The 27,625-nt window shown below is 42.7% G+C and overlaps 2 protein-coding genes across 2 annotated transcripts; one reads left to right on the forward strand and one right to left on the reverse strand.

The window, feature by feature from the left end:
• Positions 1–215: 215 nt before the first annotated feature.
• On the reverse strand, positions 216–2,335 carry ATP5IF1 (ATP synthase inhibitory factor subunit 1). The gene is made up of 3 exons (XM_059036917.2): positions 2,153–2,335; positions 1,967–2,058; positions 216–487 (listed from the first exon to the last, which is right to left on the reverse strand). The coding sequence occupies exons 1-3, from the start codon at positions 2,237–2,239 to the stop codon at positions 343–345; spliced, it is 324 nt and encodes a 107-aa protein (XP_058892900.1). The 5' UTR covers positions 2,240–2,335; the 3' UTR covers positions 216–342.
• A 1,222-nt stretch (positions 2,336–3,557) lies between these two features.
• On the forward strand, positions 3,558–26,283 carry DNAJC8 (DnaJ heat shock protein family (Hsp40) member C8). The gene is made up of 9 exons (XM_059036741.2): positions 3,558–3,820; positions 6,131–6,232; positions 15,438–15,494; positions 18,200–18,266; positions 18,784–18,878; positions 20,434–20,505; positions 23,370–23,461; positions 24,323–24,398; positions 25,463–26,283. The coding sequence occupies exons 1-9, from the start codon at positions 3,743–3,745 to the stop codon at positions 25,583–25,585; spliced, it is 762 nt and encodes a 253-aa protein (XP_058892724.1). The 5' UTR covers positions 3,558–3,742; the 3' UTR covers positions 25,586–26,283.
• The last annotated feature ends 1,342 nt before the right edge of the window (positions 26,284–27,625 follow it).

The following is a 27,625-nucleotide window of genomic DNA, read 5'->3' on the forward strand; positions in this document are numbered from 1 at the left end:
CTTAAGAAGCTTTCTCTAAACACCTCTTGACTAGTGTCCGACAGGGAAAGGGGCCTTTCCATTCTCCATGTCACATTGGTCCCCCCGTGTTGCACAGCACTTATCACACTGTGCTTTGTCTCCAAGTTCCCTACTGCTGGTACCCTGTCTGATTCATTTTAGTGGTTTGGTAGTGTATCCCCCACCCCTCTTCAGATAGAAGGCATTAGACACAGTTCACTGAAGACAATTTATTATAATTTGTTGGAAGCACACAGATAGATATTAATTAAACCAGAACTATGTCTGGTTTAATAGAAGAGGGCAATAACAGGTAGCCATGCTATTGGGAACTGTGTGCACTTAATCATCATCATGTTTTAGTTTCTTGATTGACTGCTTGTGCCGCTCAATTTCTTTCTGCAGGTGCTCAATCTCCTTCATGTGATGAGAGATCTCATTTTCATGGTGTTTCTTCAAGGCTGCCAGCTGTTCTTTAGCACGAGCTCTACAAGGACATAGTGGCTCTTGGTTTAATCCCAATCCTTCACCCCAAAGAGACCTCTAAGCATAATCTGAAATACCTAAGGCAAAGAACAGGAGTCCCAATCCCATGGGAGTCTGGCTGGTCATCCTCTTCTACCCTCTCAAGCCCCATCTTAAGAATACTCCACCTTAAGGTGTATCATTTTTAGGAGATGACCAAAATGATTCCATTTTCCTGGTGCTAGTGCCTGAAATTCCACTGGTAATGATGGATTCCTTTCAGATTCAGTAGAAAACTCCAGAGGTATGACTTAAGTTCCTAACTGGGGGGCTTAGTAGAGGAACAACCCAGAGAACAGAATCCCTTTTGGGGGGAAAAAGAGCAAAAGGTGGGGGTGGGATATACGAAGGGGCATAGTTAAAGGACAAATATATGTGTCCTATACCAGTTAATCTAGGGCTTTCTTTACCTGAGAACTGCAAGAACCACTGTAAAGGCCAAAATGAAGGGGGGTGGGGGTGGAAACAAAAACAAAAGACGCGGCCTCTTGCAGTACTTGGCAGTCCAAGTTTAGGTCTCAAGGGATGATTCAAATGTTAGTTTGGCCACATATGGGCCTCTGTTTTCCATAACTGTACAATGCAGGAGGCCAATTAGATGGTCTCTAACGGCTGCACCTTGTCTCTCTGGTATGGCAGGTGCCATGGTGGTAATTCTTAAGAGTGAGCAAGAGAGGGTGGAAGAGAAAAGATAGGTCAAGGAGAAGCAGAAGCTAGATTAGTTCCACGCTGCTCCTCACTGTGGACAGAAGTCAGCGTAAGATAACTCGAGGTTGGTGAACAGGAGAGGGAGGCCCAGCCCACGCCGTCATACTCCTAAAAGCTGGGCTGGGTGGAGCAGGCCAAGTCTCCGAGGAGTGGGGGACAGGGTTCCAGCCATGAGCAGTTGCTACATGCTCGTACGACCCACTCGCTCAGGCCAGTGAAGAGATGTGTGTGGGGGGTGTCTAGAAATGGCTGAGAGGGTCTGAGGAGTCAGGGAATCCATCCACGTGGGGCTAGCAAAGCTGAGGCCTGGGGTGATGGGTGGGTGAGGGCCGAGGAACTCAGGCTCAGGGAGTCTGCATGTATTGGAACCGTCGGATCTCGACACTCTGGGAGGAATCTGGGGGGCGTTTGGCATGATGCGGGGTAAACTCCACGGGTGGGGATGGTAAATGATTCAGGAACAGATGAACGGTGGTTGGCGAGTTCTGAAGACCCGCAGGTGGAAACGGCTTGGGTGTGGAGGCCTTGGGATTCGGCAGCGCACGGGAAGCGCCCTACAGGTGGCGACAGTCGGGTCCTCAAGTGTTAGGTGTAATAGGTTCAGGGGCCGGGAGTTCTACTGGGGGATGGGGCGCCCAGGACGCCAGGGAGGGATGGGTGGGGCGACTGACAGTTGAAGGACTGGAAGGCCGTGAGAGATCTGGGGCTGGATTCGGGGTCCCGTGGGCCTCACCGGAAGTATCGCTCCTCTTCGGCCTGCTCTCTTTTTCCGAAGGCTCCACCGGCGTCCCGGACCGCGCCCGCACTGGAGCCGAGATTGTCTGCCTGCGGAGAGCGACGGGGGTATTGGTAAAGGTGAGGGCGGCAGAGACGGGATCTGCGCTCAGGGCTGGGGCAACAGGCACCGCCGCCGGCGTACCGATTCCGAGCCGAAGCCCCGGCCCTGCATGGCCCAGACGCTCCACACGCCGAACCGCGTCCGCGCCGCCAATGCCGTGGCTGCCATTGCTGTCAGTGCCGCACCCCTCCAAGTGACCGGAGGTGCAGCTTCTTCGCAGGACCTAACAGCGCCGCAGGCCAGGCCGCCAACTGTTTCGCTGGAGAGGCAGGATGAACCTGGGAGTAGCGAATCACGAGAGGGAGAGGCGGGGTTCCTGTAGTTTGCAGCGAACCCTGACCGAGAGGCGGGCCTATTCTTAGCCAACCCCTAGCAAGGGCTCCAGGGTCAAAGGACTGGAGAAAAATAATGGAGGAGATAGGAGAAAAGCTAGAACAGAGGGCCACCTTTTTTCTCCTTTAGTTGAGAGGGTTGGGCCAGATCTTATTCATGATTATAAAAATATCTTTTTTGCTTTCCATGAAATTGTTGAAATGTTTTTATTGATCATCTTTTGGTTGGAAAAATACCAGCCCTGGTTTGTATGAGTTAAATGGGAGGAAATAGCTGCAGGGCATATTTTCAAAAGTTCATTTTAGAAAACTTGGAAAAACACGAAAGCAGAAGGCTAGAAATAATAATCACTCATAAGCCCACTATCTAGTAATAATAATTTTTTGTGTTTCTAGATATTTAAGTGCCATTCTCATTTCAGAAACTGTTTCTAGTTCTCAGATACTATTGTTTCTTGATTATCTCCTGGCTGGGCATCCAGTGGAGGGTCTTGCTGAGTTTGTGCAAAAGATCCATCTAGGTACTAGGATGGCTGTAATTTAAAAAAATGGAAAATAACAAGCATTGGTGAGGATGTGGAGAAATTGTAAACCTCCTACATCGCTGGTAGGAATGTCAAATTGTTCAGCCGCTGTGGAAAACAGCTTGGCAGTTGCTCAAAAGGTTAAATATAGAATTACCAAATTCCTTTCTAGGAAATTGTACCCCTCAAATAGAAAACTGGTACTCAACACATGTTCATAGCAGCTCCATTTCACAGTAGCCAAAAGATGGAAACAACCCAAATGTCCATCAGCTGACGAATGAATAAACAAATTGTGGTATACACATGTGATGGAATACGATTAAGCCATAAAAAATAATGAAGTAATGATGTATGCTATGCCTTGAATGAACCTGGAAAACATTGTTAAGTGAATGAAGCCAGACACAAAAGGTCACATGTTGTATGACTGCATTTATATGAAATGTCCAGAATAAGTAAGTCCATAGGGACAATACACAGATTGGTTGTTGCCAGGGGTTGGGAAATATGGGTATGAAATGTTGATTAGGTGCCGGGTATCCTTTTGGGGCCATGCAACTCTTCTGTAACTAGATAGAGGTGATGGTTGCACAACACTGTGAATGTACTAAAGGCCACTGAATTGTTCACTTAAAAATGGTTAATTGTATGTCACGTGTATTTAACCTCAGTTTAAAGAAGAGTTTACTTAGATTGGAGGTGTCTGGCTGGGCTGCGAGCCCTTTAAGAGTCACAAGGGGGAGAGGCTGACCTGTAAGAAGACGTGAGGTAGCGCTTGCGCAGAAGAGTCACATGGTGGCTGGGCCGGGGAAATGGCGGCTCCAGGAGAGAGCGGGGCTTCGGGTGGCGGCGGCAGCACGGAGGAGGCATTTATGACCTTCTACAGTGAGGTGAACACAGAGTGAGGGATGGCGGCAACGGGGTGACCCCGCTGGGCCTACGCTCCCAGCGGGCGAAGGCAGTGGTCCTTCTGGCCTGGACCGTTGGGCAGCCCCTCCTGTCTGGCCTTTGGGGCGGTGGGGGCTTCGGGAGTGTGTGTGCGTTTCTTCCTGATATTGCGGCGCGGAGATCCCTCTGGACGACAGAAAGGGGCGGGGGTCCGGCGTCTGCGGGGAGGCGGCGATCATGGCCAACGAAGTACTTGGGCGCGCGCAGAGTTCCCCAGGTCCGCGTAGTCGGGGGCTGGCAGCGGCTGGGAGGCTGGGCCTTCCTGGGGGCGACTTAACCGGCTTGGCCCCGTTTTTATTCTCAACGGAAGCACTCTCTACTGTTAGTTTAAATCTGTAGTGAGTTTTCCTGGTAGTTATTTCTGCCATTAGCGAACGCTAGGCACTGTGCATTTTGCTGCGTAGGCATTATCTCCCTTTTACAGATGACAAACCTCTGAGGTTTAGGGAGGTGAAATAATTTGTGCTGGGTCTTAGAGCAGATGACAGCTCGGTATCATGTTGGGAGGGAGTAAGTTTGGTGTGAGCCTCGTTTACTACCACATCTCCAGCGCGTAGTACGTAGTAGTTGTTTAATAAATATTTGTTGAGTAAACGAATGAATGAATAAATGAAGGAAAGAATGGCTTTTGGAGTCAGAGGACCTCGGATTGGATTCGTGCAAGGCAGTTAACGTGACTGTCACAGAATTCTTTCAAGCCATTGATTTTGCAAACCTCAATTTCCACGTTTATAGAATGAAAGTTAATATTAAAACAAGAGTTTTAATGAGGGTTAAAGGGTTTAATGTATAAGAAAGTTTCATGAAATATAAAGCAGAAGCATCTTTGTAAGAGTTAAAACAAGGTTGAAAGTGGACCTCTTTAGGTTGGCATGGATTTGAGGAATGGAGTTCTCCCCACCGGGCTGTGAGTTACTGAGAGTTAAGCACTATGTCACATTCATCTTTTATCTCTGGTAGTTGTAACAGTGCTTGTTACATAGTAGTTTCTCCAAAATATTAAGTTTAAAAACAAATTAGTATGTCCATTTATAGTCTGTGCTTTCAAAATGTCTAATTCACTTGAAAGTGTTAATGCACTGGTACCAGTTTACTGGCTTCTCATGAGTACTCAGCAGTTATAGTGGAACTTGTTTTAATTACTCTTTCTTAGTTAAAAAAAAGCAATCCTGGTTTGTTTGAGAGAAAGTGTCTAAAGGAGGACCCTTTAATCATCATTAACTAATATTTATTGAGCACCTGATATGGTCTAGTGTACTGTTTAGGTCCTGGAGAAATGGTGGTGAACAACAGAGAGAAAAATCTTGTCTTCATAGAGCTTTCATTCTATTGAGAAGGATAAACAATGAATAGATGTACAATATACTGTCAGGTAGTGATAAGTGCTATGAGGAAAAATGAGTCTGGGAAGAAGAGAGTGGGGGGAGGGGCGTGCTATTTTACAAAAGAGTGAAGAGGGAAGATGCTGAAACGGATTAGCTTTTTATGTTACTGAGATCCTTTCCAAATCCAATTTGGCCATAGAAATAAAGATGTTATATATAACATGCCAGAGATTCGTTCCAACTAAAATTTCAGTTCTGACAGTGGCACCAAGGATGTTTTCCTGGGACTACCTGGTGCTTGTTCTCTTTAGCATTGTGTTCAGGTCACAGATTTTTCTAACTATTAGAGTTAGAAAGGCGGAGTTATTAGCTCCCTCCCACACACCTTTTCAGTGCCACTTTTAGTGTATATTTCAGTGTAATTGTTTTCCTTTCTTAAAAAGTTGTAAATTAATGTGAACATTCACAAGTACATCGTTCATCATTAGAGGGGAAGCTCTTTGAAGGCAGTGGCTGTGACTTATTTATTTTTGAATCTTCTTGCTGCCTTGCTCTGGCGTCAAACTGTTGGGCTTAAAATTCTGGTTTATAAATTGGGTGATTGGGAAAAAATCTGGTTTACAGGTTGGCTGGTTACAAGTCAGTTGATCTAACTCAGTTTTCTTATCTGTGAAATGGGGATAATAGTGGTACATACCATATAGGATTGTTGAGAGGAATAAACACCTGTAAAGTTTTTACATTATATTAAAATTCAGTAAATGGTAGCTGTTGTAATTATTTCTCAAAGTGTTTAGCAAAATACCTTGAACGTGTAGACACGCACATGAATGTTTACTGAACATGTCTGTGAGTAACTTGTTAAGATGACAAGTCAGAGTTCATTACTGAGCTTTGCTAATGAGGTTTTTATCCCCTTTATTTTAGGTGAAACAGATAGAGAAGAGAGATTCAGTTCTAACGTCCAAAAATCAGATTGAAAGATTGACTCGTCCTGGTTCCTCCTACTTCAATTTGAACCCATTTGAGGTGAGGTATCTGATGTTGCTGTGGCCCTTGATAGGGAGCTTTACGTAGCTGCAGGCAGACTTACCTCGGAACACACACCTAATTTGTACTATGCATAGTTGGAGTTGAACTTGAGTGGTTTACTGTGAGCAGAGCTTGCTGTCATCTTTTAGTAACCCAAATATATATGGATTTATTTTCAAATGTGAAGGAATAACTAGCCTTGGTAAATTTAGGGTCTTTGATTTAATTTGTTTGTTAAAACTTTTCTGTTTCACCACAATAAAAAAAACTAACAACCTAAAATTGTTCACAAGATTATAGACAAGAAAATACACTTTTTAGCTTCCTTAGTTTTATAACTTTAAATGTTTCCTGATTATAAAAGTAAATCATATTTCTAATAAAAATTAGAAATATAGAAAAAGCAAGAATAAAAATCATGTATAATCGTACCTAAGAAAACACCTGTTTATGCTCCAACTGTTTTTAGTTTTGTTTAGAAACAAAGAGGGTCATGCAGTTCATGATGTTTTATTTTATTTTTTTAAAGTTTTAAAAAATATATAATTTATTTATTTATTTAAATTTTTGGCTGTGTTGGGTCTTCGTTGCTGTGTGTGCGCTTTCTCTAGTTGCAGCGAGTTGGGGCTACTCTTCATTGGGTGCGCGGGCTTCTCATTGTGGTGGCTTCTCTTGTTGTGGTGCGCGGGCTCTAGATGTGCAGGCTTCAGTAGTTGTGGCTTACTGGCTCTAGAGTGCAGGCTCAGTAGTTGTGGCACACAGGCTTAGTTGCTCCGAGGCATGTGGGATCTTCCCAGACCAGGGCTCGAACCCGTGTTCCCTGAATTGGCAGGTGGATTCTAAACCACTGCGCCACCCGGGAAACCCCATGTATTTTATTTAATTAATTTATTTTTTTGAATTTTATTTTATTTTATTTATTTTATACAGCAGGTTCTTATTAATTATCTGTTCCCATGCTATATATTTTTTAACATCTTTATTGGAGTATAATTGCTTTACAGTAATGTGTTAGTTTCTGCTTTATAACAAAGTGAATCAGTTATACATATACACATGTTCCCATATCTCTTCCCTCCTGCGTCTTACCGTGCTATTTTAAATGCTATATTGTTACATAAACTATTATTATTTCAACAATTCCTTTATTGTAAGATAATTAAACTAGTTTCTAATGGTCACAATTATAAATAACTTTGAAATGAATGTTGTTACATCTTATAAAAAACACTTATTGAGCACTTATAAAAAAAACCCTTTTCTCCACTTCATTTTATGGTGGTAAAGTATACATAACATAAAATTAACCATTCAACCATTTATAGGCATACAGTTAAGTGGCATTAAGTACATCCACAGTTTTGTGCAATCATCATCCCTCTCCATTTCTAGAAGTTTTTCATCATTCCAAACTGAAACTTCCAACCCGTAAAACAATAACTTTCCAGTCTTCCTACCCCCAACCCCTGGTAAGCTCTATTCTGCTTTTTGTCTATGAATGCCTATTCCAGGTGCCTCATACAATGTTTGTCTGTTTATGTCTGGCTTATTTCACTTAGTAATTATATTTTCAAGATTCACCAATTGTTTCTGTTTTTTTGAAGAATAGTTTTCCAAGAATATTTTTCATTTTAAAACAATCTCAGATTTGCAGGAAGGTTGCAAGTAAGTTGTCAATATGACACCCCATCTCCCTGAAATACTTTAGTGTATTTTCCAATGAACAACATTTGCTACTGAACCACAATATAACAATCAAAACTAGGAAATAAATGTGTTTTGTTTTGTTTTGTTTTTAGGAAATAAATGTTGATGCATTTATTTTACTATGTGATCCTCAGACCCCATTCAAACTAGCTAATTGTTTCAGTGGTGTCCTTTACAGCAAAAGGATCCAATCTGGAATCTCTGTTACGTTTAGTTGTCATGTCTCATTACTCTCCCTCAGTCTGGAACAAGTTCCTCAGCTTTCCTTGACTTTCATGACCTTTGCATTTCTGAAGATTACAGGCCAGTTATTTTGTAGCGTCTTTCTCAACTTGAGTTTGTTTGATGTTTCATCACATTAGATTCAGTTTATGCAATGTTGACAGGAATAGCATAGAAGTGGTACTGCATTTTTCTCTTTGTAACCTGTAAAGTGGTACATGATTTTGATTTATTCTGTTATTAATGATATTACTTGATCACTTAAAGAGGTGCCTACTAGGTTTCTTCATGAAGTTAACTTTTTTCCCCTTTGTAATTGATAAGTACTTTATGAGGAGGTACTTTGATAATGTGTGAATATACTGTCCTTATCAAAGTTTCAATTTATTCATTTGTCAGTATAGACTTGGGGTTTCCTATTTTATTCAATGGGTTATAATTTGATATTACTTATTTTGATGCTCAAATGTCCCAAATTTGACCAGTATGTTACTTTTAAGCCTTTCCTGTCTTTTTGATATGTCTTCATCATTCTTTGATTACTAGGCACTATTGTACTTTTCCTGACCCAGACTGGAATTAACCATTTCTTTGAAGGGTTCTTATTCCTTTTAATGAAGAATGATATTTAGAAATCAAGATTTGGATGCTAGGTATACCCATTGCCATTGGGATGTCATTACTCCCAGACCCTGTTGGTAGACAGAGCTAAGGAGTGTGTGTGTGTGTGTGTGTGTGTGTGTGTGTGTGTGTGTGTACATACACGTATTACATAAAAGTTCAATCCAACATCACAGGGTTTATTCTAGGGTTTTTTTCTTTCCATGTTCATAGTTCCTTTCTCTGAGAAATCTGGCTCCCACTGCCTTTAATATCGATATTTACTTAATTGATCTCCTGTATGAATCTGATCTGTGTCTCCCATTGCCATTCCTTCCCTCATGTGCATGACCTCCTCACCCTGCTTCACTCTGACCCCAACACCAGGTTGCCTCACTGTGCAAAAACCCTTCTCCCCACACCTGAGCTCTACACTCCAATGCCAGGTCACCCTTTGGTGTGGGTATGTTTCTCACCTGGCTCTGCCTCCCCGTGCCTGCCCTCTAGCCCCAAGAGCTCTCTTCATCCCTCTTGGGCTCCAGCATCCTCCCCACCAAGCAGGCATGCTTCCTTCCTACCCTGCTCTGGTTTTGACACCCTGTGTCAGGCTGCCTTCCTCTGGGAACACCCTCCTCATCTTTACTGGGTTCTGACTCCACACTACAGGTCCCCACCTGCATGGAGGTCCTCTTCACTCTGCTCATGTTCTAACTCTCTGTGCCAGTTGTATTGGGTTCCTGCACCTCAAGTTGAGCTGCCCTGTTACATTGGATGCTCTCCTACATGGGCACCCACCTCACCAGGCACAGGCTTCCACACCCCATGCTAGGCTTGGCTTTGTGGAGATGTCCTTGCTTGGGCTCCTGCACCCTGTGCCATCCCATATTGACAGTCTCACTCTGCTTAGGTTCTAACACCCTATGGCAGGCCACCTGTCCATGGAGATGCCCTCCTCAACCCACTTTGGCACTTCATATCAAGTTACCCCTCTGTGGATGCTCTTCTCACCCTGTTTGGGCTCCAGCACCACATGACTAGCCGACACTCCTTGTGTGGTTACTGTCTTCTTTGTCCCAGATGGGCTCTGACACTCCGCTCTGGGCCATCTTGACTCCTTACCCAAAGTACATGTCTACTTCGCCTGGCCCCACTTAACATATTTGAAAGGGAAGAGGAAGATGAAAAGCTTAAAGAGTATTTAGATATGATTTTGGGGAGGGCGTAGGGGGAGATAATATGTATGAAAGGTGATAAAGAATTTGATGGTATGTCCTTTCTGTTTAGTCATATATATATATTTTTAATATTTATTTACTTGGTTACACTGGGTCTGTAGTTGAGGCAAGCGGGCTCCTTAGTTATGGCATGCAAACTCTTAGTTGCAGCATGCATATGGGATCTAGTTCCCAGACCTGGGATCGAACCCTGGCCGCCTGCATTGGGAGTATGGAGTCTTATCCACTGCACCACCAGGGAAGTCCCTAGTCATATTTTTTTTTTTAATCTTTTTTTTTTTTTTTTTTGCGGTATGCGGGCCTCTCACTGTTGTGGCCTCTCCCGTTGCGGAGCACAGGCTCCGGACGCGCAGGCCTAGCGGCCATGGCTCACGGGCTTAGTTGCTCCGCGGCATGTGGGATCTTCCCGGACCAGGGCACGAACCCGTGTCTCCTGCATCGGCAGGCGGATTCTCAACCACTGCGCCACCAGGGAAGCCCCCTAGTCATATTTTTAAATTGAGATAGTATGTACTGTGAAAAGGGGACACATGATCATATAACTTACCTGTTTATTTAAGATAATTAGTGTTTCCTGTGGAGATCTGTTGATGAGGAGTAACAGATTGTTGGGACCAGTATGGATGCTAGGATTTTACTGTCCTACCAGTTAATGTGGTCTGGAAGTGGAACTCACTGCCCCATAGCTCCTGTCCTGATTATAGGAAGTGTGTTGGTTTTTCAATTTTATTTATTTTTTTCGCTGCATGGCATGTGGGGTCTTATTCCCTGACCAGGCATTGAACCCGGGCGGTTGGCAGTGAGAGCTCAGAGTCCTAACCACTGGACCACCAGGGAATTCCCTGGAAGTGTGTTTGAATATGTAAAAAATATGGTAAGGTTGACAGACTTGGGGAGGTGCCAGATTGTGTTTGAGTGAGCAGGACTCCTTGACTGTCCATTAGAACTTTTGTCTTTTCTCTTTCATACAAATATGCTAGCTACTTTATAGGATAGGTGTCATTGTCTTTTTTTAAATTGAAGTATAGTTGGTATACAATGTTGTGATAGTTTCAGGTGTACAGCAAAGTGATTCAGTTATATACGTGTGTGTGTATTCTTTTTCAGATTCTTTTCCATTATAGGTTATTACAAGATGTTGAATATAGTTCCCTGTGCCATATAGTAGGTGCTGTTGTTTATCTGTTTTATATTTGGTAGTGTGTATCTGTTAATCCCAAACTCCTAATTTAGCCCCAAGCTGTAGGCCTCTCACTGTTGTGGCCTCTCCCGTTGCGGAGCACAGGTTCCGGACGCGCAGGCTCAGCGGCCATGGCTCACGGGCCCAGCTGCTCTGCGGCATGTGGGATCTTCCCGGACTGGGGCACGAACCCGTGTCCCCCGCATCGACAGGCGGACTCTCAACCACTGCACCACCAGGGAAGCCCCAAAGTTGGTTTTTGATCCTAAGTCAGGATTAGGTGTTCCTAGCAATTTAGGAAATCAGTAACTTCTGTTTTTTCATGCAACAACTACTGAACATCTAAATGAATCAGACTTTTCTCCAGAGGTAAGCAGACTGGTTTTTTCCTAGTAAGGAGAAGTGATGCAGTAATAGCTGTCCTTTTGGCTAAAAATTGAGATCTGAATAGTTGTCCTATATACCATCTTCCTGAGCAACAGGTAGAAAAGGGACTCTGATGGGTCTTATTACGGGAATCCTAATCCAGGGGGCATTTTCCCCCCATTCCTGCCATCACTTCACTATTTGGACGCATTCCTAACCTAAGCCATTTTCTAAACATCTTTCTTATGCATTCTACAATTGTTCTTAGGTTAAGGGCCCTCACCTACTTCCTTCCATAAGCTTAGATGAACCTGTGCGCCTGCTCAGTCCCGCCTTTTTCATGTTCCTTTTTTCTGTTTAACTTTATTTTTCATAAAGATTTTCTTTATTATTTACTTATTTATTTTTGCGGCAGGCGGGATGCACCGCGAGGGCTTCTCTCTAGTTGTGGAGTGCAGGTTTTCTCTCTCTAGTTGTGACACACAGTCTCCAGGGCATGTGGGCTCTGTAGTTTGCGGCTCGCGGGCTCTAGTTGAGGTGCGCGAGCTCAGTAGTTGTGGTGCGCGGGCTTAGTTGCCCTGCAGCATGTGGAATCTTAGTTCCTTGACCAGGGATTGAACCTGTGTCCCCTTCATTGTGAGGTGGATTCTTTACCACTGGACCACCAGGGAAGGCCTTCTATTTAACTTTAAAGCCGTAGAAGGCAGCACCACAGACTTCGTTTTCTGTTTATCTTGTTTAACGCATTGGAAAGAAAGGTATTTATCTCACAGGATTCTGGAACTTACACAGTATTAACATGTCAGAGAGTTCAGTTGTGACCTAAGACTGGATTCCTCTTTCAAGCAGAAGATCCTAAAGGAGACTGTGGCGGTTTATTTGAGTTCAGGAACTTATATAAATGCGACAGTCAAGCATTTTTCTTTCTGTGTGATGATTTATTAACTCTCTGAGGTCCAAGACTGTGGATTTTTCTTTGCAGTATCCCCAAAGCCTGAGACACAGTGGGAGTTCAGAAAAATCTTCCAAGAATCTGAACAGACCTGTGTGCTTCCTTAGAGCCATATTGGTTATATGGTATTTATCATTTTGGTAAGAATTATTTGTGACTTGTCTGTTCCTTCCCTTGTGGACCTTAAATTCTATGAGAACAGTAGTGAGCACAGGATCTAGCAATCCCAGGTGCTCCATAAGTTTGTACTGAATGTATAAAACTGGCTTCAAAGGGGTTTGGGCCGCAGGTATAGGCCCATTGTCTTCACTGTGTTTCATGGCCACATATGGCACCTCCAACTCTTTAATGATAGAAAAGGAGTCGGATTAGCTAGCTTTGAAGGCACTCAGTGAATATATGTTGCTAGTGATCAATACACATATGATATGACCCTTGGAAAAATAACTTTTGATGTGTGTGTTTGTGTATATTTATACATACCCTCTTCATTTTTGCCAAATCATCGGAAAGTAAGCTGCAGACATTGATGCTTCATGCCTAAGTACTTTAGCATGCATCTCCTCAAAACAAGAACACATTTCCACATAACCACAACACCATTACCACACCTAGGAAAAACCACATTACTGCAGTTCAGCAACATCATCTGGCGTAAAGTCCACACTCAAATGACTCCAATTGTCCTAAAAAAAAATCTCAATTATAGCTATTTTATTTTTTAACCTGGGAACCAGTCAAGGTTTGTGAATTACATTTGGCATGATTAGTTCTAGGCTATAGCTTTATTGAGGCTTTTTGTGTGTGTGTGAAGGTGGGATGATTTCCATCCTTTCACATTCATTTTGAATACCTTGTTGGGTTTGCTGGACTTTGGTTTGCTCTAGTTCATTCCTTTTCCCCAGAACCAAGGAAAGGTAGGTTCTCCTCTGAATATTTGTGTATGTACAGTTACCTCCCTTTGTCTATAAATTGTAATGTGGCTGCATTTTTCCTTTTGAGTGACTTTTCCCCGGTTCCTTTCTGCCTTGGGAAGGTGTGATGGAGCGCACTCACTCTCGAAAAGTCTTTGTTTTAAAGTTCTTCTTCTTTTTCCCTCACCCCAATTGTATGCCTGACATTTGAGAAAGGGTATGCTCTTGTAGTAACCTTCAAAAGTCTATTGAATGCAGGGGTGATTCAGCTTCATTGCCTACCAATAACTGCTGCTATAGGTGGGCTGTTTGATTGTGTTGAAAGCTTGCTATTAATCTTGACATTACTTCTTGTCAAGTTTTTCTAAGACTCTAAACATCTGACTAAGCTTGGCAGATTACTTTTCAGTTTTAATTTCTATGGTATGTATTTTTCTTTTTTTAAAATTTATTTTATTTTTGGCTGCGTTGGGTCTTTGTTGCTGTGCACGGGCTTTCTCTAGTTGTGGCAAGCTGGGGCTACTCTTTGTTGCAGTGCGCGGGCTTCTCATTGCGGTGGCTTCTCTTGTTGCGGAGCACAGGCTTTAGGGGCATGGGCTTCAGTAGTTGTGGCATGCGGCTCAGTAGTTCTGGCTCGCGGGCTCTAGAGCGCAGGCTCAGTAGTTGTGGTGCATGGGCTTAGTTGCTCTACGGCATGTGGGATCTTCCTGGACCAGGAAGATCGAACCCGTGTCCCCTGCACTGGCAGGCTGATGCCCAACCACTGCACCACCAGGGAAGCCCCTGGTATGTATTTTTCAAGATTTCTTATTTTTTTTTTTCCTCTTTGCCCCCTTTAATAACTGATCATCAGTTCTATTAACTTCAAGTGCACTTATTTCTGACCTGTCATCATTCCTTACCAGTGCATCTCAAACTGTAATATGATTGAGATCACCTGGGGATCTTGTTGAAATGTTGATTCTGATTCAGTCACACTGAAGATACCCTGCTCTTCTGAATTTCTAACAGACCTTCTTACCCTCTGCCCTTCCACACCTTCTTCACACCTTGAGTACTAGGTACATAAATGTTAGGTGCTATGTTGAATCCATGGACTACACTATGAAATCCTCTGGTTTAATTGTATGTCTTATAATAAAGTCATTGAAAAACTCTTATTATATGGTAATTTAAAAAAATGTTTCCCCTGCTTATTTATCTTTGCATTTCTAGTGTATAGCAGCATGTTCAGCAGGTGGTAGCTGCTATGTAAATGTTTGAATGAATGTGTGTTTTTGTGGTGAGGGAATCAGAATCCTTGATGACGAATGTCAACTCCAGGATACCCAGGGTTGGAGAAGAATGATAAAACTTATCTTTAAAACAGTGTTGCTCAAAAATTACAGATTTTGCTGTCATTTGGCTGTACCCAATTCTACTAAGTTCTACTGAGCTGGAATCAGACTTTCCTAGAGTGAACCCCTGGCGTTGCTCTCAGATTTCCACTCTGGGTTGAGAACTATTGAGCCATGTAAATTATAACGTGGAGCCAAGTGGACATTTCTTGACTGAGGTGAAAATCACCTGTGGGGGGGCTTTATTTGAAGATCTACAGTTCTCCCTCATTAAAAAAAAAATCAGGTAGCCAGCCTAATTATTTCCATGTTGAGTTGCTGTACTTTCTCCACATTTGCAAAGGTTAAGTAGAGGGTGGGTATTTTTCTTAATGAATGAAGGAGAAAGGCAACATTTTTCTCATGGTCTGTAGACATGTCCCTGGGTGTAGGGTAATTTATTATTTTTCTGATGGAGTGAAAGAAACCACTGAATTAATTTGAGAGCCCTGAAACACTATAGCTATTATTCTGTTATTGGTTTACTCATTTATATTTCTTGAACATTTTTTAGAACTGTATGCCAGGTACTGTTATAGAATGCTGAGTACTGTTCTAGATGCTGATTATAAAATGTATAATTATTGGGCATCTCTTAAATCTATAAATTCTTTTAATCTCTTCTACAGTTTTGATTTTGATTCTTCCAGGTTCTTCAGATAGATCCTGAAGTGACAGATGAAGAAATAAAAAAGAGGTTTCGGCAGGTATGATACTATATTCCTGTAATAGGTGGAGTTTGAACCTTTTAAAAATGTATTGAGCACATGATTCTCCTAGGACTTGAGGGTTATTATTAGGGCATTCTATTATGACTTTTGGGCCAAAGTTTAATCTTTTTTTTTGCGGTACGCGGGCCTCTCACTGTTGTGGCCTCTCCTGTTGTGGAGCACAGGCTTGGGACGCGCAGGCTCAGCGGCCATGGCTCACGGGCCCAGCCGCTCTGCGGCATGTGGGATCTTCCCGGACCGGGGTACAAACCGGTATCCCCTGCATCGGCAGGCAGACTCTCAACCACTGCGCCACTAGGGAAGCCCAATCTTTTTTTTTTTTTTTTTTTTTAAGGCTATGTAACTCTGAAAAAAAACTTCCGGTGACATACAAATCTTAAATAATTTAATGTCCATAGCTTACCTGTGAATAGGATGAATTTTACATCCAAATAGAATCTCTCCAGTTCCTCAATTAAGGGAGAGAAATACAAGGTAGAGTAGTAGAGCTTACATGGAGTCATACTTATCAAATCCCCTGGCTTCTAGGAGATTCATAACAGTGTTTTATTTTTAAGTTCATTTAACAGTGTTAAATGATTTTATTTTTAAAGTTCTATTCCTCAATAATTTTATATTTTGCAAACTTATATGAATACTCAAAAGATACCTGGTTTAATATAGAGTGCTTTCAGAAAGTTCTCTAGGAAAAGAGATCCACAACCTCTGATTCTTGCCCATTCTAATATTTAATAACCCAAGCTGCAGAGTTTTATAGAAGCCTTTTAAAACATCCTTCCGGTTTTGACAGCTGAGTAGCCCCCCAGCCTTTTCTTCTATGAGTTGAATAATCATACTCCCTGTAATGTCTTTGCAAATTAGATTTTCTGTATATTTCATGTCTTTTTTTTTAACTTTCCTCAACTTATATCTCTTATATACTTCATATTTTAATAGGGCCTGACCAGTGCTGAATATAATTCTCAGCTCCTGCATGACAGACTTGTTAATATCCAGTGTTATGCTTGCTTTTTCAATACAGTCATTGCCTCCACATTGCTGACTCATAATCATCTTCTGATCTGCTATTAAGCCAAGGTGTTTTTATCTTTGCCTACTCAGTCATTTCCCATTATATAACTTTATAGCTTTTTTGCTTCCTGACTTCTTTTCTGCACTTATATTCAGCTTTTTCCCCTTCTTCTAAAATTTCAAGTTTTCTAATGTAATGCATTAGAAATCTTTCCCAATTCAATAAGCAGTCATTCAAATTCATAGTCAAAACTTTTAGACTATTTATGTAGCTATACGAAGAACTCAATAAGAGTTCTTATTTAGTCATTAATAGAGCCTAATAGTTAAGAGTGCGGGTGCTGGAGCTGTATGACTTGAGTTTCTGTCTTGGCTGTACCTCTTGCAAGCAGTGCGAGCTTTGGCAAGTTACTTTCAACCTTCCTGTGCCCTGTTACCTCATTTGTAAAATGCATATAATGATGGTGGCTGCCCCTGGGGTTTTTATAAGGATTTGAATGAGGCAACACACCTAAAGCACTTAGAGTAGGTCTTGGCCTATGGTATGTCCTCTTCATGTGCTAGCTGTTGCCATTGTGTGTTAGTATGCTGAAGTTCTTTACTGATTATCTCATTTCATCCTTACAACAACCCAGTGAGATATAGGTATACAGTATTGTCCCATTTAGAGAGGAGTAAACTGAGGCGGAGATAGATCAAGTGAATTGCTCAAGGTCTCACAGCTAGCAGGTGATTGAAGTTGAAATTGGAACCCAGGATTTTGGCTCCAGTAATGCTGGATTTAGCAGTAGATCCCTACTTGATGTCATCCCCGAGCACAGTCCCTCTGTTCAAACTGTTTCTGTCTGTCGGTGATAGTACGTCAGTGGTTCTTAACCCTGGCTGTCTGAAAGGATCACCTATGGAGGTTTTTGTTTTTTAACTTTTTGTTATAAGAAATTTTCGTTATATTTTAAAAAGAAAGAATAAAGCAATGAAAGCCCATATATTCACCATCCATATGCAACAGTTCCCTTCATTAACTATATATGTATTTTTGGCAGAACTGTAAATTACAGACACTATGATACTTCACCCCTAAGTACTTAAGCAGTTATCCCACCAAAGTAAAAAAAAGGACATTTTCTTGCATAACTACTTGTCACACCTAACAAATTAACACTAATTCCTTACTATCATCTGATACCCAGTCTAGTAGAGGTTTAAAAAGTACAGATGCCAGAGACTGATTCAGAAGGTCTCAGGCTGGAAAGTAAACCTCTGTATTCCTAAAAATCTGCACAGGCTTGGAATGCAGCCAGAACTGAGAGCCACTGCTCTATATTAGAAGTTCTTTTAGGAAAGAGATGATATCTCAGAAACATAAAAGACACTTGGTAGTTTTTGTTGTCTCCTTCCCCCTCCCAAATTATCACAACATCTTCATAATGCTAGGCTTACATTTGTTCTCAAATAAATGTTTTCCATCTGTGCAATTACCTGTTGATACTTGAATTTTATTAAGGACTAACACTTCTGGGCATTTTATGATATTTATTAATTTTTAAAAAATGCTTCTGGCTGGCAGTTTTTGCCCTAATAAGAGCTTTTGGTTGTAAAGAGGCACAGTGCAGGCAAAGAGTTACTAAATGTTCCTCTTATTGACAAAGCTATCTTTTCTCTTATTATAGTTATCCATATTGGTGCATCCTGACAAAAATCAAGATGATGCTGACAGAGCACAAAAGGCTTTTGAAGGTATTTGTATATTTACCTGCTTCTGAGTAACATATTGTCAGTGCTCGGGACTAACTGTTCCTAGTCCTGGATCAAGAAAAGAATGTTACAGTTTTATCTTCTGGTCATGAAGAAGCTGTGGTTTTCAGTAGAAAGGTTGTCATTCAAAGCAGAATGTTGCTGTTTAGAAATAGACCTTAACTTTGGTTTGTTAAAACTTTTATGTGCCAACAAAGATTGTTACTGCATAGGATCATTTTTTTCCTTTGAACATAAAAAATAATTGGAAGAATTTGATCACTGAGTTAAATCTAGATGTGGTGTATTTAACCTTGAGCATATATTTAATTTTTTTCCAAGGCTCTCAAGGAAAATCATTGCTGTAGTTGTATGTTTTTAAATTAGTTTAACAACAGTAAATAATTTAACAAAGTAGGGAATGCTTTTAGACGGCACAAGTCCATTTACACTGCCTGAGTATAGTTCAGACTTTGAGAGGGTGTTTGCAGAAACAGTTAATTTCAATGTTTTGCATTAGCTGTGGACAAAGCTTACAAGTTGCTACTGGATCAGGAACAAAAGAAGAGGGCCCTGGATGTAATTCAGGCAGGAAAAGAATACGTGGAACACACCGTAAGTATTTATAGTGCTGCTGTGTTTACAGGAAGTATTAGTAAGCCTTGGGCACCTTGCCTCGTAGGAGGGTAAATGTTAACATTAACGTAGCAATGCCTGACTGGCCTGACTGCTCCTGCGGTCTCCGCCACTTTGCTGTGGTGGTCATGAACAGTGCGTGCCTGAATCTGGCATTCACTCCTAGAGCTCAGGGTAAGTGGCCAGGACGCTGTTCCTACCTCTTTCCCTAGCAGTCCCTTGTTGTGGAAAGAGGGTTTTTCTTGCTCTCTCATCGCAGTACCCCATTCTGAAAGTGGAACAGTGGAGCAGCCATGGTGCTGCTTGACCCTGGACTTTTATTCTTGTCTCTGTGAAAGGGTTGAAGCAAGGGCTTGAGAAAGGCTGGCAAGGGGATATGAGTAAATATTTTAAAAAATATAGGATGAGATACATGTCTGTATTAATAATAGGGTTGGGAAGGACTCAATTGAAATAAATTGAGTTTTAGCTGTCTTTATTTTTTTCTATTACCTAAATCTCCTGAGTGGTGGAAAATGTTAAGATAGCTTCCTTGAGGTAAGAAAGGTCTTTGTTTTAAAATTTTTACTTGCTAGGGCAAGAATCTTGAGGCTGTTTTATAAGAGCAGTTTCAATTGGGAGTGAATATGGATATGACCTTTTCTTTGAAGAGCTTTGGAATCTGTAACAACGATATAACCAATAATAGTAATGAGGCCAATTTAGATGAGGGACATGAGTAAAAAGAAGAGACACACTGCCATAACTGTGTCTTGATGGTCATGTGTTTGAATTTGAGGGCCAAATTCTGGTAGAAACCAGAAAAGAACCTGACAGTTTGTTCCTGAATTATTGTGATAGTTACCCTTCCTCTGTATTTTGCCTGTAGAGGGGCCACCCTCAGGCTTTCTGACCACAGGGTGGCAGTAGGGCCTTTCTGAGCTTGGAAGGCACTTGGCTTTTTGCCGGACTGAATGGTAATTTAATGGAGTAATGCCATTCTTTTGTGAATGGATATATTTATTTTGGGGGGGGAATCTCAATGGTGGCCAAAGTGATGAAAACATCAGTTAATGTGTTGTGAAGATCGTTGGTTTAAGGAGGTTTCACAGTAAAAATTATCCAGAATGACATTGTAGAAATGCCAGAAAACAATCATATTTGATGCTGCAAATTCTGTAGCTTCTTTAAAACTTGACAAATGTGCTTTTTTTTTTTGCTATAAACACATAACCACAAGCCATGAAAGGTAAATGCATAATCTGTTCAATGTATCAGAGGCTCTTTGGATCTGGCCTAGGATCTGATAAGTTGGGGACAACTCCCCAGCTGGTCCCCTTGTGTTAGATTTTAGATGAGGTTAGAGAAAGGACCCCTGGTTCCTAGTTTTCTTTGATTGCGTTGCTGTTTTGGAGGGGAGGGGAGTGGCTCATCTTTTTTCAATGTAAACTTTTTGTTATACCTGTAGAAAAATGCACATATTCTATGTGTGCAGCTTAATGGATATTCTCAAAGTATGAGTGCTCACTTTTTGATGGAAAAAAATTCTTTTTAGGTGAAAGAGCGAAAAAAGCAATTAAAGAAGGAAGGAAAGCCTACAAATGTGGAGGAGGATGATCCTGAACTGGTAAGTTAAATATGGGAAAAACCACCTCATCTTGTGTGGATGGGTTCACTGATTGGTGGGTTAAAGAGAGGGAAGCTTAAGGAATGTTACATACATGCTAGAAACATTTTCACTTAAAATATTAAAATGTATATTCATTCTCCTTTTTGAAAGATCCATGTTTTTTTGGACATAGGGCTATGGCCTTTCCTTTGAGGGTTTGTCTGCTCATTGGAGTTTGCAGTTGACTTTATTTTATAAAACACACAGAGCATTATCCATAGTTTCTGCTTTTAATTTCTTTTGAAGAACATTGAAAACTTAGGTACCTGTGAACCAAAGCAAGAGCAGAATCCTAGATTGTTTTTTTCAGTCTTTTCCAGATGTCTCACCTGTACCTAATTCAACAGCAGTTATTTTTAGGGACTTGTGTTTGACTCTTTCTAAAGCATTCCACTTAGTTTTTTTTTGTGTGTGTGTGTGTGGTACGCGGGCCTCTCACTGTTGTGGCCTCTCCCGTTGCAGAGCACAGGCTCTGAACGCGCAGGCCCAGCGGCCATGGCTCATGGGGCCAGCCGCTCCGCGGCATGTGGGATCTTCCCGGACCGGGGCATGAACCCGCGTCCCCTGCATCGGCAGGCGGACTCTCAACCACTGTGCCTCCAGGGAAGCCCTCCACTTAGTTTTAAAAGAACCAACAAGCATTTATTTTTATAACCACACTCATCAATTTCTGTAAGGTTTAAATCACATAAGTACAGTAGTAATTGCAACTGGGATAGACAGCTTTGGGAGCAACCACAAATGACTCTTGGTAAACAGCTGTCTACAGCCACGGGTACCCATTGTGCTGCAGGTAATAATGTGCTTCCAGGGAAATGGCGAGCATCTGTTGTTGTTGTTGTTTTTTTAAATTTTTATTTGGTTGTGCCAGGTCTTCGTTGCGGTTTGTGGCCTCCTTAGTTGTGGCATGCATGTGGGATCTAGTTCCCTGGGATTGAACCTGGGCCCCCTGCATTGGGAATGTGGATTTTAACCACTGCACCACCAAGGAAGTCCCCGAGCGTCTGTTAATCCCATGGGTTCTTCAGTGGAGATTGGTTAAGAGAGAGATTCTACTTATATATTTGTGTCTGATTGCCTCACTAGCCTGAAAAATTTTAAGCCATCTTAATCTTGCCTCAAGTTAGGTCAATAAATAACTTAATCCATATGCTTATTTGAAAAGATTTACGGAGGAGCGGCTGTCTTACTAGGGAAACTTCCTATCAACTTCTTCCATCAGTGATTTTACTAACAGCAACTGGTCCCCTATTCTGTTTCGTAACACTGCTTGAGAACTGTTAGGCCATCTTTTCCACTAGCCACTTGTCTGGGGTTTACTCCATTCCAGTATTTTAGTTTTTTTCTCCTCAGCCCTACTTTCCCTTCCCTTTAATTATCCTTTTTAGTCTTTTCTGAAGACCCTCTTATAAATATTCCTTGCTCCTCCTAAGTTGTTAAGAACCTTAACTTTTTTTAGTTGTCTTTTTTTCCTGCTTATACAGGAACACATGCTAATGGTAGAAAATTTGGAAAAAGCAGAAAAATATAAAATATTAAAATCACCAGAAACCGTCCATCCAGGAGCTTTTAAAAATATTGAAATATTCATTATAGATTCCTTCACCTCTTTGATGTTTGTCCTTATTAGGGGCTGGGGTTTGTCAGCATTGCTGTCATTGAGCAGTGCCTGGCAGGTAACAGTGTTAAAGAGAAGTGACAGTAATTTGGGGATTCCTTTACTTCCCCTTTTTTCCATATATCACCCTTGCTCCAGTGTCTCTGATTTTAGGATATAAATCGTATGAAATCTGCATGATGGGTTATTTTTTATATTTCTTTGTATATTTAAAATACTTTATATTGGGGGAAAAAGTTTTAAAGATAAGAGTTTTGTTTTCTATCTAATGCTGTGTTACCTGTTTCTGCCAACATAAGAGTCAGAATATAAGCTCAGCTGCATACAACTGAGACCCCAAATGACAGTGGTTTGAACAAGTCAGTGACTTTTTTCTCTCCTGTGTAGTAGTCTTTGGGAAGATGGCTGCTGGACTGCGTGTCACTCAAGGACTCAGTGTCCTCCTTTCTGTGGCTCTGCCAACAAGTGTGTTGCCTCCATTCTCACAGTCCAGGGTGTGTCATCACCTCACCCATGTACAAACAGCAGGATAGAGGAATAGGGCAGGAGGGATAAGTGTGCTCCCTCTAAGAACACTCCAGAAAGTTGCTACATCACTTTTCCTTATAGCTCATTAGCTAAAACAAGTTACATGGCCGCGCCTAGCTACAGAGAAGCCTGGGAGATACAGGCTTTTGTGCTGGCTGGCCATGTGCTTTAAGATAAGGGAGTGTACAAGAAGGTAGAACACGTCATGGGGTGAGGATAGGGGACAACTAGTAGCTCTGCCACAGTCGGGAGACCCCTGAGACTAGTCTGATAGCGTCTGCATATCTCCAGTACCTCGCTTGGTGCCTTGCTCAGAGTAATTATAAAATATGCGTCAAAAGAAAGAAAGTTAATTTTGGAAGTTCTTTGGAGGAAAGGGCCCTCCAAAATTTCAATGGTTGTGATAAGTGGGTAAACATTTTTTTTTTCTCTTATTGGTGCTTTTTACCAGAACGAGGCTCCTCTGTATCATCTGAATGGTGAAAGTGGAAAGAACTCATAGGAGGATGTGTTATTTATCTCCCACGAGAGAGCCAGCATCCTGAAGTGGTTCTCTCTGGAGAGTCTTTTTTCCTTGTTGGTCTAATCTGCTTTTGTCCTGGGCTCCATCGAAAAATATTTGATTCAAATTGCTGGTAAAATATTTACTTTGCTTTTCTTCTTAATTTTTTTGTAGTTCAAACAAGCAGTATACAAACAGACCATGAAACTCTTTGCTGAGCTGGAAATTAAAAGGAAAGAGAGAGAAGCCAAAGAGATGCATGAAAGGTATATATTAGTATATTTGTTTAAGCCGTGTCTGAATACCTAGATTAACCAAGATGGTCTTCGGAGATTTTCCTGATGAAGGAATTATGTTACAGTACATCGTTTAAGAGACTGTCTAAAAGAGTTATCTGAAACAGCCAGACTTTTGAATCACTAGGGTAAGGAAGGAATTCTCTCTGACTTTTGGGAAATATTGAATAGGCCTGTCCTTAGGGAGTTTATAATCAAGAGTGCTGTGTGTTTTCTTCCTGATTTCCCGGGGTGAAGTAGGCAGTTATTCAGGCCAGAGCTGACTAGTGGCTGCAGCTTTGGTGAGTATGTAGTGTTGTACAGTGTAATCACTTACAGTATATTTATTTCCGGAAAGTATGATTTCCTTTGCTCATGAGAAATCTTGAGGTTAATTTAGTTTATATATTTTGTACTGTTGATTGGTGTTTAGCAATAACTAGGTGTTGCTCGTTGGGGTTGTGTGAAATGGCCTTGTTTTAGGATAGGGTTTTGTCCAGAGATCCTCTTGAACAAGAACCTCTGCTATTGTAATGGTCACTCTACTGAAGGAAGGTGGCCTGGGTTCTTGAGATGGCAGGGACTGGGCCTGGAGCCTCCGATTAGTGTTGGCTGGGCTTTGACGACCTTGTCTGTCTCTCTCTGTGACGGGGGTATCTGTATCTTGCCCATCTGCATGTTTTAGAATGACCTTTGTGCAGTGCTTTGAGCCCTTTCCAGACAGCCATCTTTGGAGAACTCTAGGGAATTGGTTTACTTTATATGCTTGCTTCTGCGGGGAAATGCCTGACTTGTATGGTTAACACAGCCTCCAAGTATCATATAAATCCTACGGCCTGGTTTTCCTCCTAGGAAGCGACAAAGGGAAGAAGAGATTGAAGCTCAAGAAAAAGCCAAACGAGAAAGGGAGTGGCAGAAAAATTTTGAGGTAAGTTTCCAAGGGAAACTTATTCCAGGGACTCTTCTTCCAGAGTAAGAAAACTTCCCAGCATAGAAGCTTGATTCCTGGGCATTCCCAGGACTGACTGGGGTGGACAGTCGGGGAAATGGCTTATGTGGGGAAGAGCGGGGGCTTTGGGGACTGAGTCCTGGCTCAGCCGCCTCTGCGCGCCGTCGCTTGGCAAGGGCATGATAGGCACAGCTGCCAAGTGGGCTCGGGGGCAATGGTTTACATCTCTAATTTAGGGGGTAAACGTGGAGTAGCGCCCTATTTAGAGGTCTGTTAGTAGAAACCGAGGTTCTTGTAACCCTGGTGTCCTGCCTGCAGAGAGACTTAAGGCTTGATTCCTCTTTGACATCCTGGTTATAGCGTTCGGGGGCTCAGCCAGTTTCCTGAATTGAGCAACGTTTGGTCTTATCTTCTGTAAGATTTAGGACTCAGGGTAGGGATTGGCTAACCAGCGTTGATGGCTTTGTTTCTGTCCCACTGAGTGAATGCACAGAGAGAAAATGAGTAGGCCCCTCGGTGAGGAGGAGGGGTCCCAGTGGTTCTCCCCGCACAGCTGGCCAGGCATTGTGCTGGCTTTACGCCTCCGTCCAGGTTTTAAGGGGCAGAAGGAAGGTGCGGGGGAGAGAGCGGCTGTACTGCTGGCAAGCCAGCTGGCTTTGAGGAAAGGGTGCAACCTGTGAGCCCTGGCGTCTTCGTTTGTGAAATACCAGTGGCACGACACACCACAGCTTTTTGTGAGGGTTAGAAATAGCGTGCAGTAAGCGTCTAGCCCAGAGGTTCCCAGCAAACGATGGCTTTGTTGTGATGAGTATTATTTGTCTCATCCTCCTTTCCAGCCTGTGGCTTATCCTGCCTTCTAGGGGTGGTGGGTGGTATGACCGTTTCCTGGGCCCATGGAAGGGGCAGAAAAGCTCTTGCTCTGTTCTACTCTTGGAGTATTCCAGAGGACTGGGCTGGGCCGAGCTGGGCTACAAGGGGGATGGCAGAGCAGGCCCTTCCTTTCCCTAACGGGTTTCCTCACCTCAGACCTCTTCTGTGCTTAGGAAAGTCGAGATGGTCGTGTGGACAGCTGGCGAAACTTCCAAGCAAATACAAAAGGAAAGAAAGAGAAGAAGAACAGGACCTTCCTGAGACCACCAAAAGTAAAAATGGAGCAACGTGAGTGACCACCTGGGGTCACAGCCACAGAACCTTCCCTCACCTGTCTCCCCTCCTGCTTTGAAGGACTCATTCTTTCCTCCCATTTTCACCCCAACATAGAGTAGTATTTGCTTTTTAGTCCATTTTGTTTTCAATACAATTTAATATCGATCAGAGTAATTCTTTTGTACATTGAAATGAGGGGCTCGGTTTAAAAAGAAACCTCCCCCTCCCCCTAGACCAACCGGGATCTGGAAGGTGCCACCCTTGGTGCTGCCTTCTCTTCCCACAGCCTGTAACTTAATGTTTTGTACTTCACTGAATTGTGATGGTTAGAAACTTCGTGTATAGTTTGTGGAAATCATCCAATTAAACATATTGCTTAAAATGGTGTTGCCGTGACTTCAGAGACAAGCCTGGGCCACCTTAGGAAGCCCCTTTCCTTCAGTTGCTTGCTTCTGGATGTGGCATCCTTCGAAGCCCCAGATCAGATGGGAAGGCATTCGACACACAGAGCAGTCACTCGATGCCCTGACTTCCTGTGGTGGTCGGCATGTGCTTTCCCGTCTGACTGGCCAATCCGTGTGGCATGAGGCTCCAAGCCACCCAAACCTGTTCACTTTCCAAAGAGCTAGCCATCCTCCCTCCAGTACCATTGTGTCCTAGCCTGTCTGCGTTTGTTAGTGGTAATATTCTGTATGTGTAATAAATTTTTATACCCGAACCACTGGTGTACTGTTGCTCAGGTAGTTTTCCATGGGTGAGTCTCTTGTCGGGCTTGGCTCATCCACAAAATGCTTTGGAGTTGCTTGGACCTGGCTTCTGACCCCTTGCTTGCTGAACCTTAATTTCTTCATCCGCCAATGGGAATATAGATCGCTGGCAGCTTTCAGGGAGGATTAGGTACGGCGTATGTAAGGTAGCTAGCATAGTGCTCAGTGGGTGTTGCCAGGATTATTCCTGTGCAAAATGAAAATACTGATTATTTTGCGGATTAAATGAAATAATGTATGGAAACATCCTGCTTACGGTATGTACTCCAGTGTTGTGCTGGCTGTGAGAGACAGGACCAGCCCTTGGGAGGGACATAAGGTGAAAAATAGAAAGGTGACACCTAAAATGTGAAGACAGGAGAACCTGGCTGACTTGAAGCCAGACTCTTGCATTGTCTTGTAGATGAGTAACGATGTCCAGTAATCACAGAGGTACAATGTCTTGTATCAGAAGATCCTGCAACTTTGACTTGCTTCTCTATGGGAGGGGACAGAAGCTTGGGTGTCTTACTGTCCTTCCCAGTGCAGCTAAGCGAGTCCAAACTGCAGATGATTAGACCACTGGGGGTGGGTGGGAGGGGTTCTATCTAAAGCCTGACCGAGGCAGAGAGAGGGAACTGTTTAGTCACCCGCGGAATGACACCTGTCCTGAGGGAATGCTGATCATCCTGTGGGGGGGGGGGTGCCGCCCACCTCACTCCAGGGTGTGTGTGTACACACCCACCCCTTCCTTAGAGCTCTGTAAGCTCGTGAGGTCCAGGCCCTGTCTTTGTCCTCCAGGAGGTTGTACCAGTGATCAGCTACTGGTATGCTTAGGCACTCAACAAATACACTGGCTTTGGGATAAAGTGGTGAACACCACGGGTCCCTGCTGCCGACCGCATCCTACCGGGGCGTGTGGATCGTGAACCGGCGCAAAGATCATGAGAGGCACGATGTGTCCACGGGGCCTTTGATCCTGTTCTTAGCAGCCAGCGAGTGTTTCCTGGAGGAAGTAACCTTTTCAGAGTCGTATGTTTTCAGCTGCAGGGAATAACTAGCGTAAACAAATGGGCCTATTTTCTCATATAAGTCTGGCGGCAGGCAGTTTCAGGTGTTGTTCATGACCTCAACAGTGCCACCAAGGAACCAGGCTCTTACTCAGCTTCTCCTCCCTCCTCTCAGCAGGGCTTGTCATCTTCCAGGTGTAGAGTCACAGAAGGTGGTGACTGCACCACACCCCATATCAATTGCCAAGCAGAAGTCATCCATGAAGCAAAACTTTTCCCCAAAGGTGTCATTGGCCCCAAAATG

Source organism: Kogia breviceps, chromosome 1 (genome assembly GCF_026419965.1).
Source record: "Kogia breviceps isolate mKogBre1 chromosome 1, mKogBre1 haplotype 1, whole genome shotgun sequence".
Classification (NCBI taxonomy): Eukaryota; Metazoa; Chordata; class Mammalia; order Artiodactyla; family Physeteridae; genus Kogia; species Kogia breviceps.

Bases quoted from the DNA above. Each gene is read 5' to 3' on its own strand.
- ATP5IF1 (XM_059036917.2), bottom strand. From the start codon at position 2,239: ATGGCAGCCACGGCATTGGCGGCGCGGACGCGGTTCGGCGTGTGGAGC. The intron at 2,059-2,152 runs GTACGCCGGCGG...CGCTCTCCGCAG, and splicing joins GGGGCTTCGGCTCGGAATCG to GCAGACAATCTCGGCTCCAG. The intron at 488-1,966 runs GTGAGGCCCACG...ATGTCCTTGTAG, and splicing joins GAAGAGGAGCGATACTTCCG to AGCTCGTGCTAAAGAACAGC.
- DNAJC8 (XM_059036741.2), top strand. From the start codon at position 3,743: ATGGCGGCTCCAGGAGAGAGCGGGGCTTCGGGTGGCGGCGGCAGCACG. The intron at 15,495-18,199 runs GTATGATACTAT...CTCTTATTATAG, and splicing joins TAAAAAAGAGGTTTCGGCAG to TTATCCATATTGGTGCATCC. The intron at 24,399-25,462 runs GTAAGTTTCCAA...TTCTGTGCTTAG, and splicing joins AGTGGCAGAAAAATTTTGAG to GAAAGTCGAGATGGTCGTGT.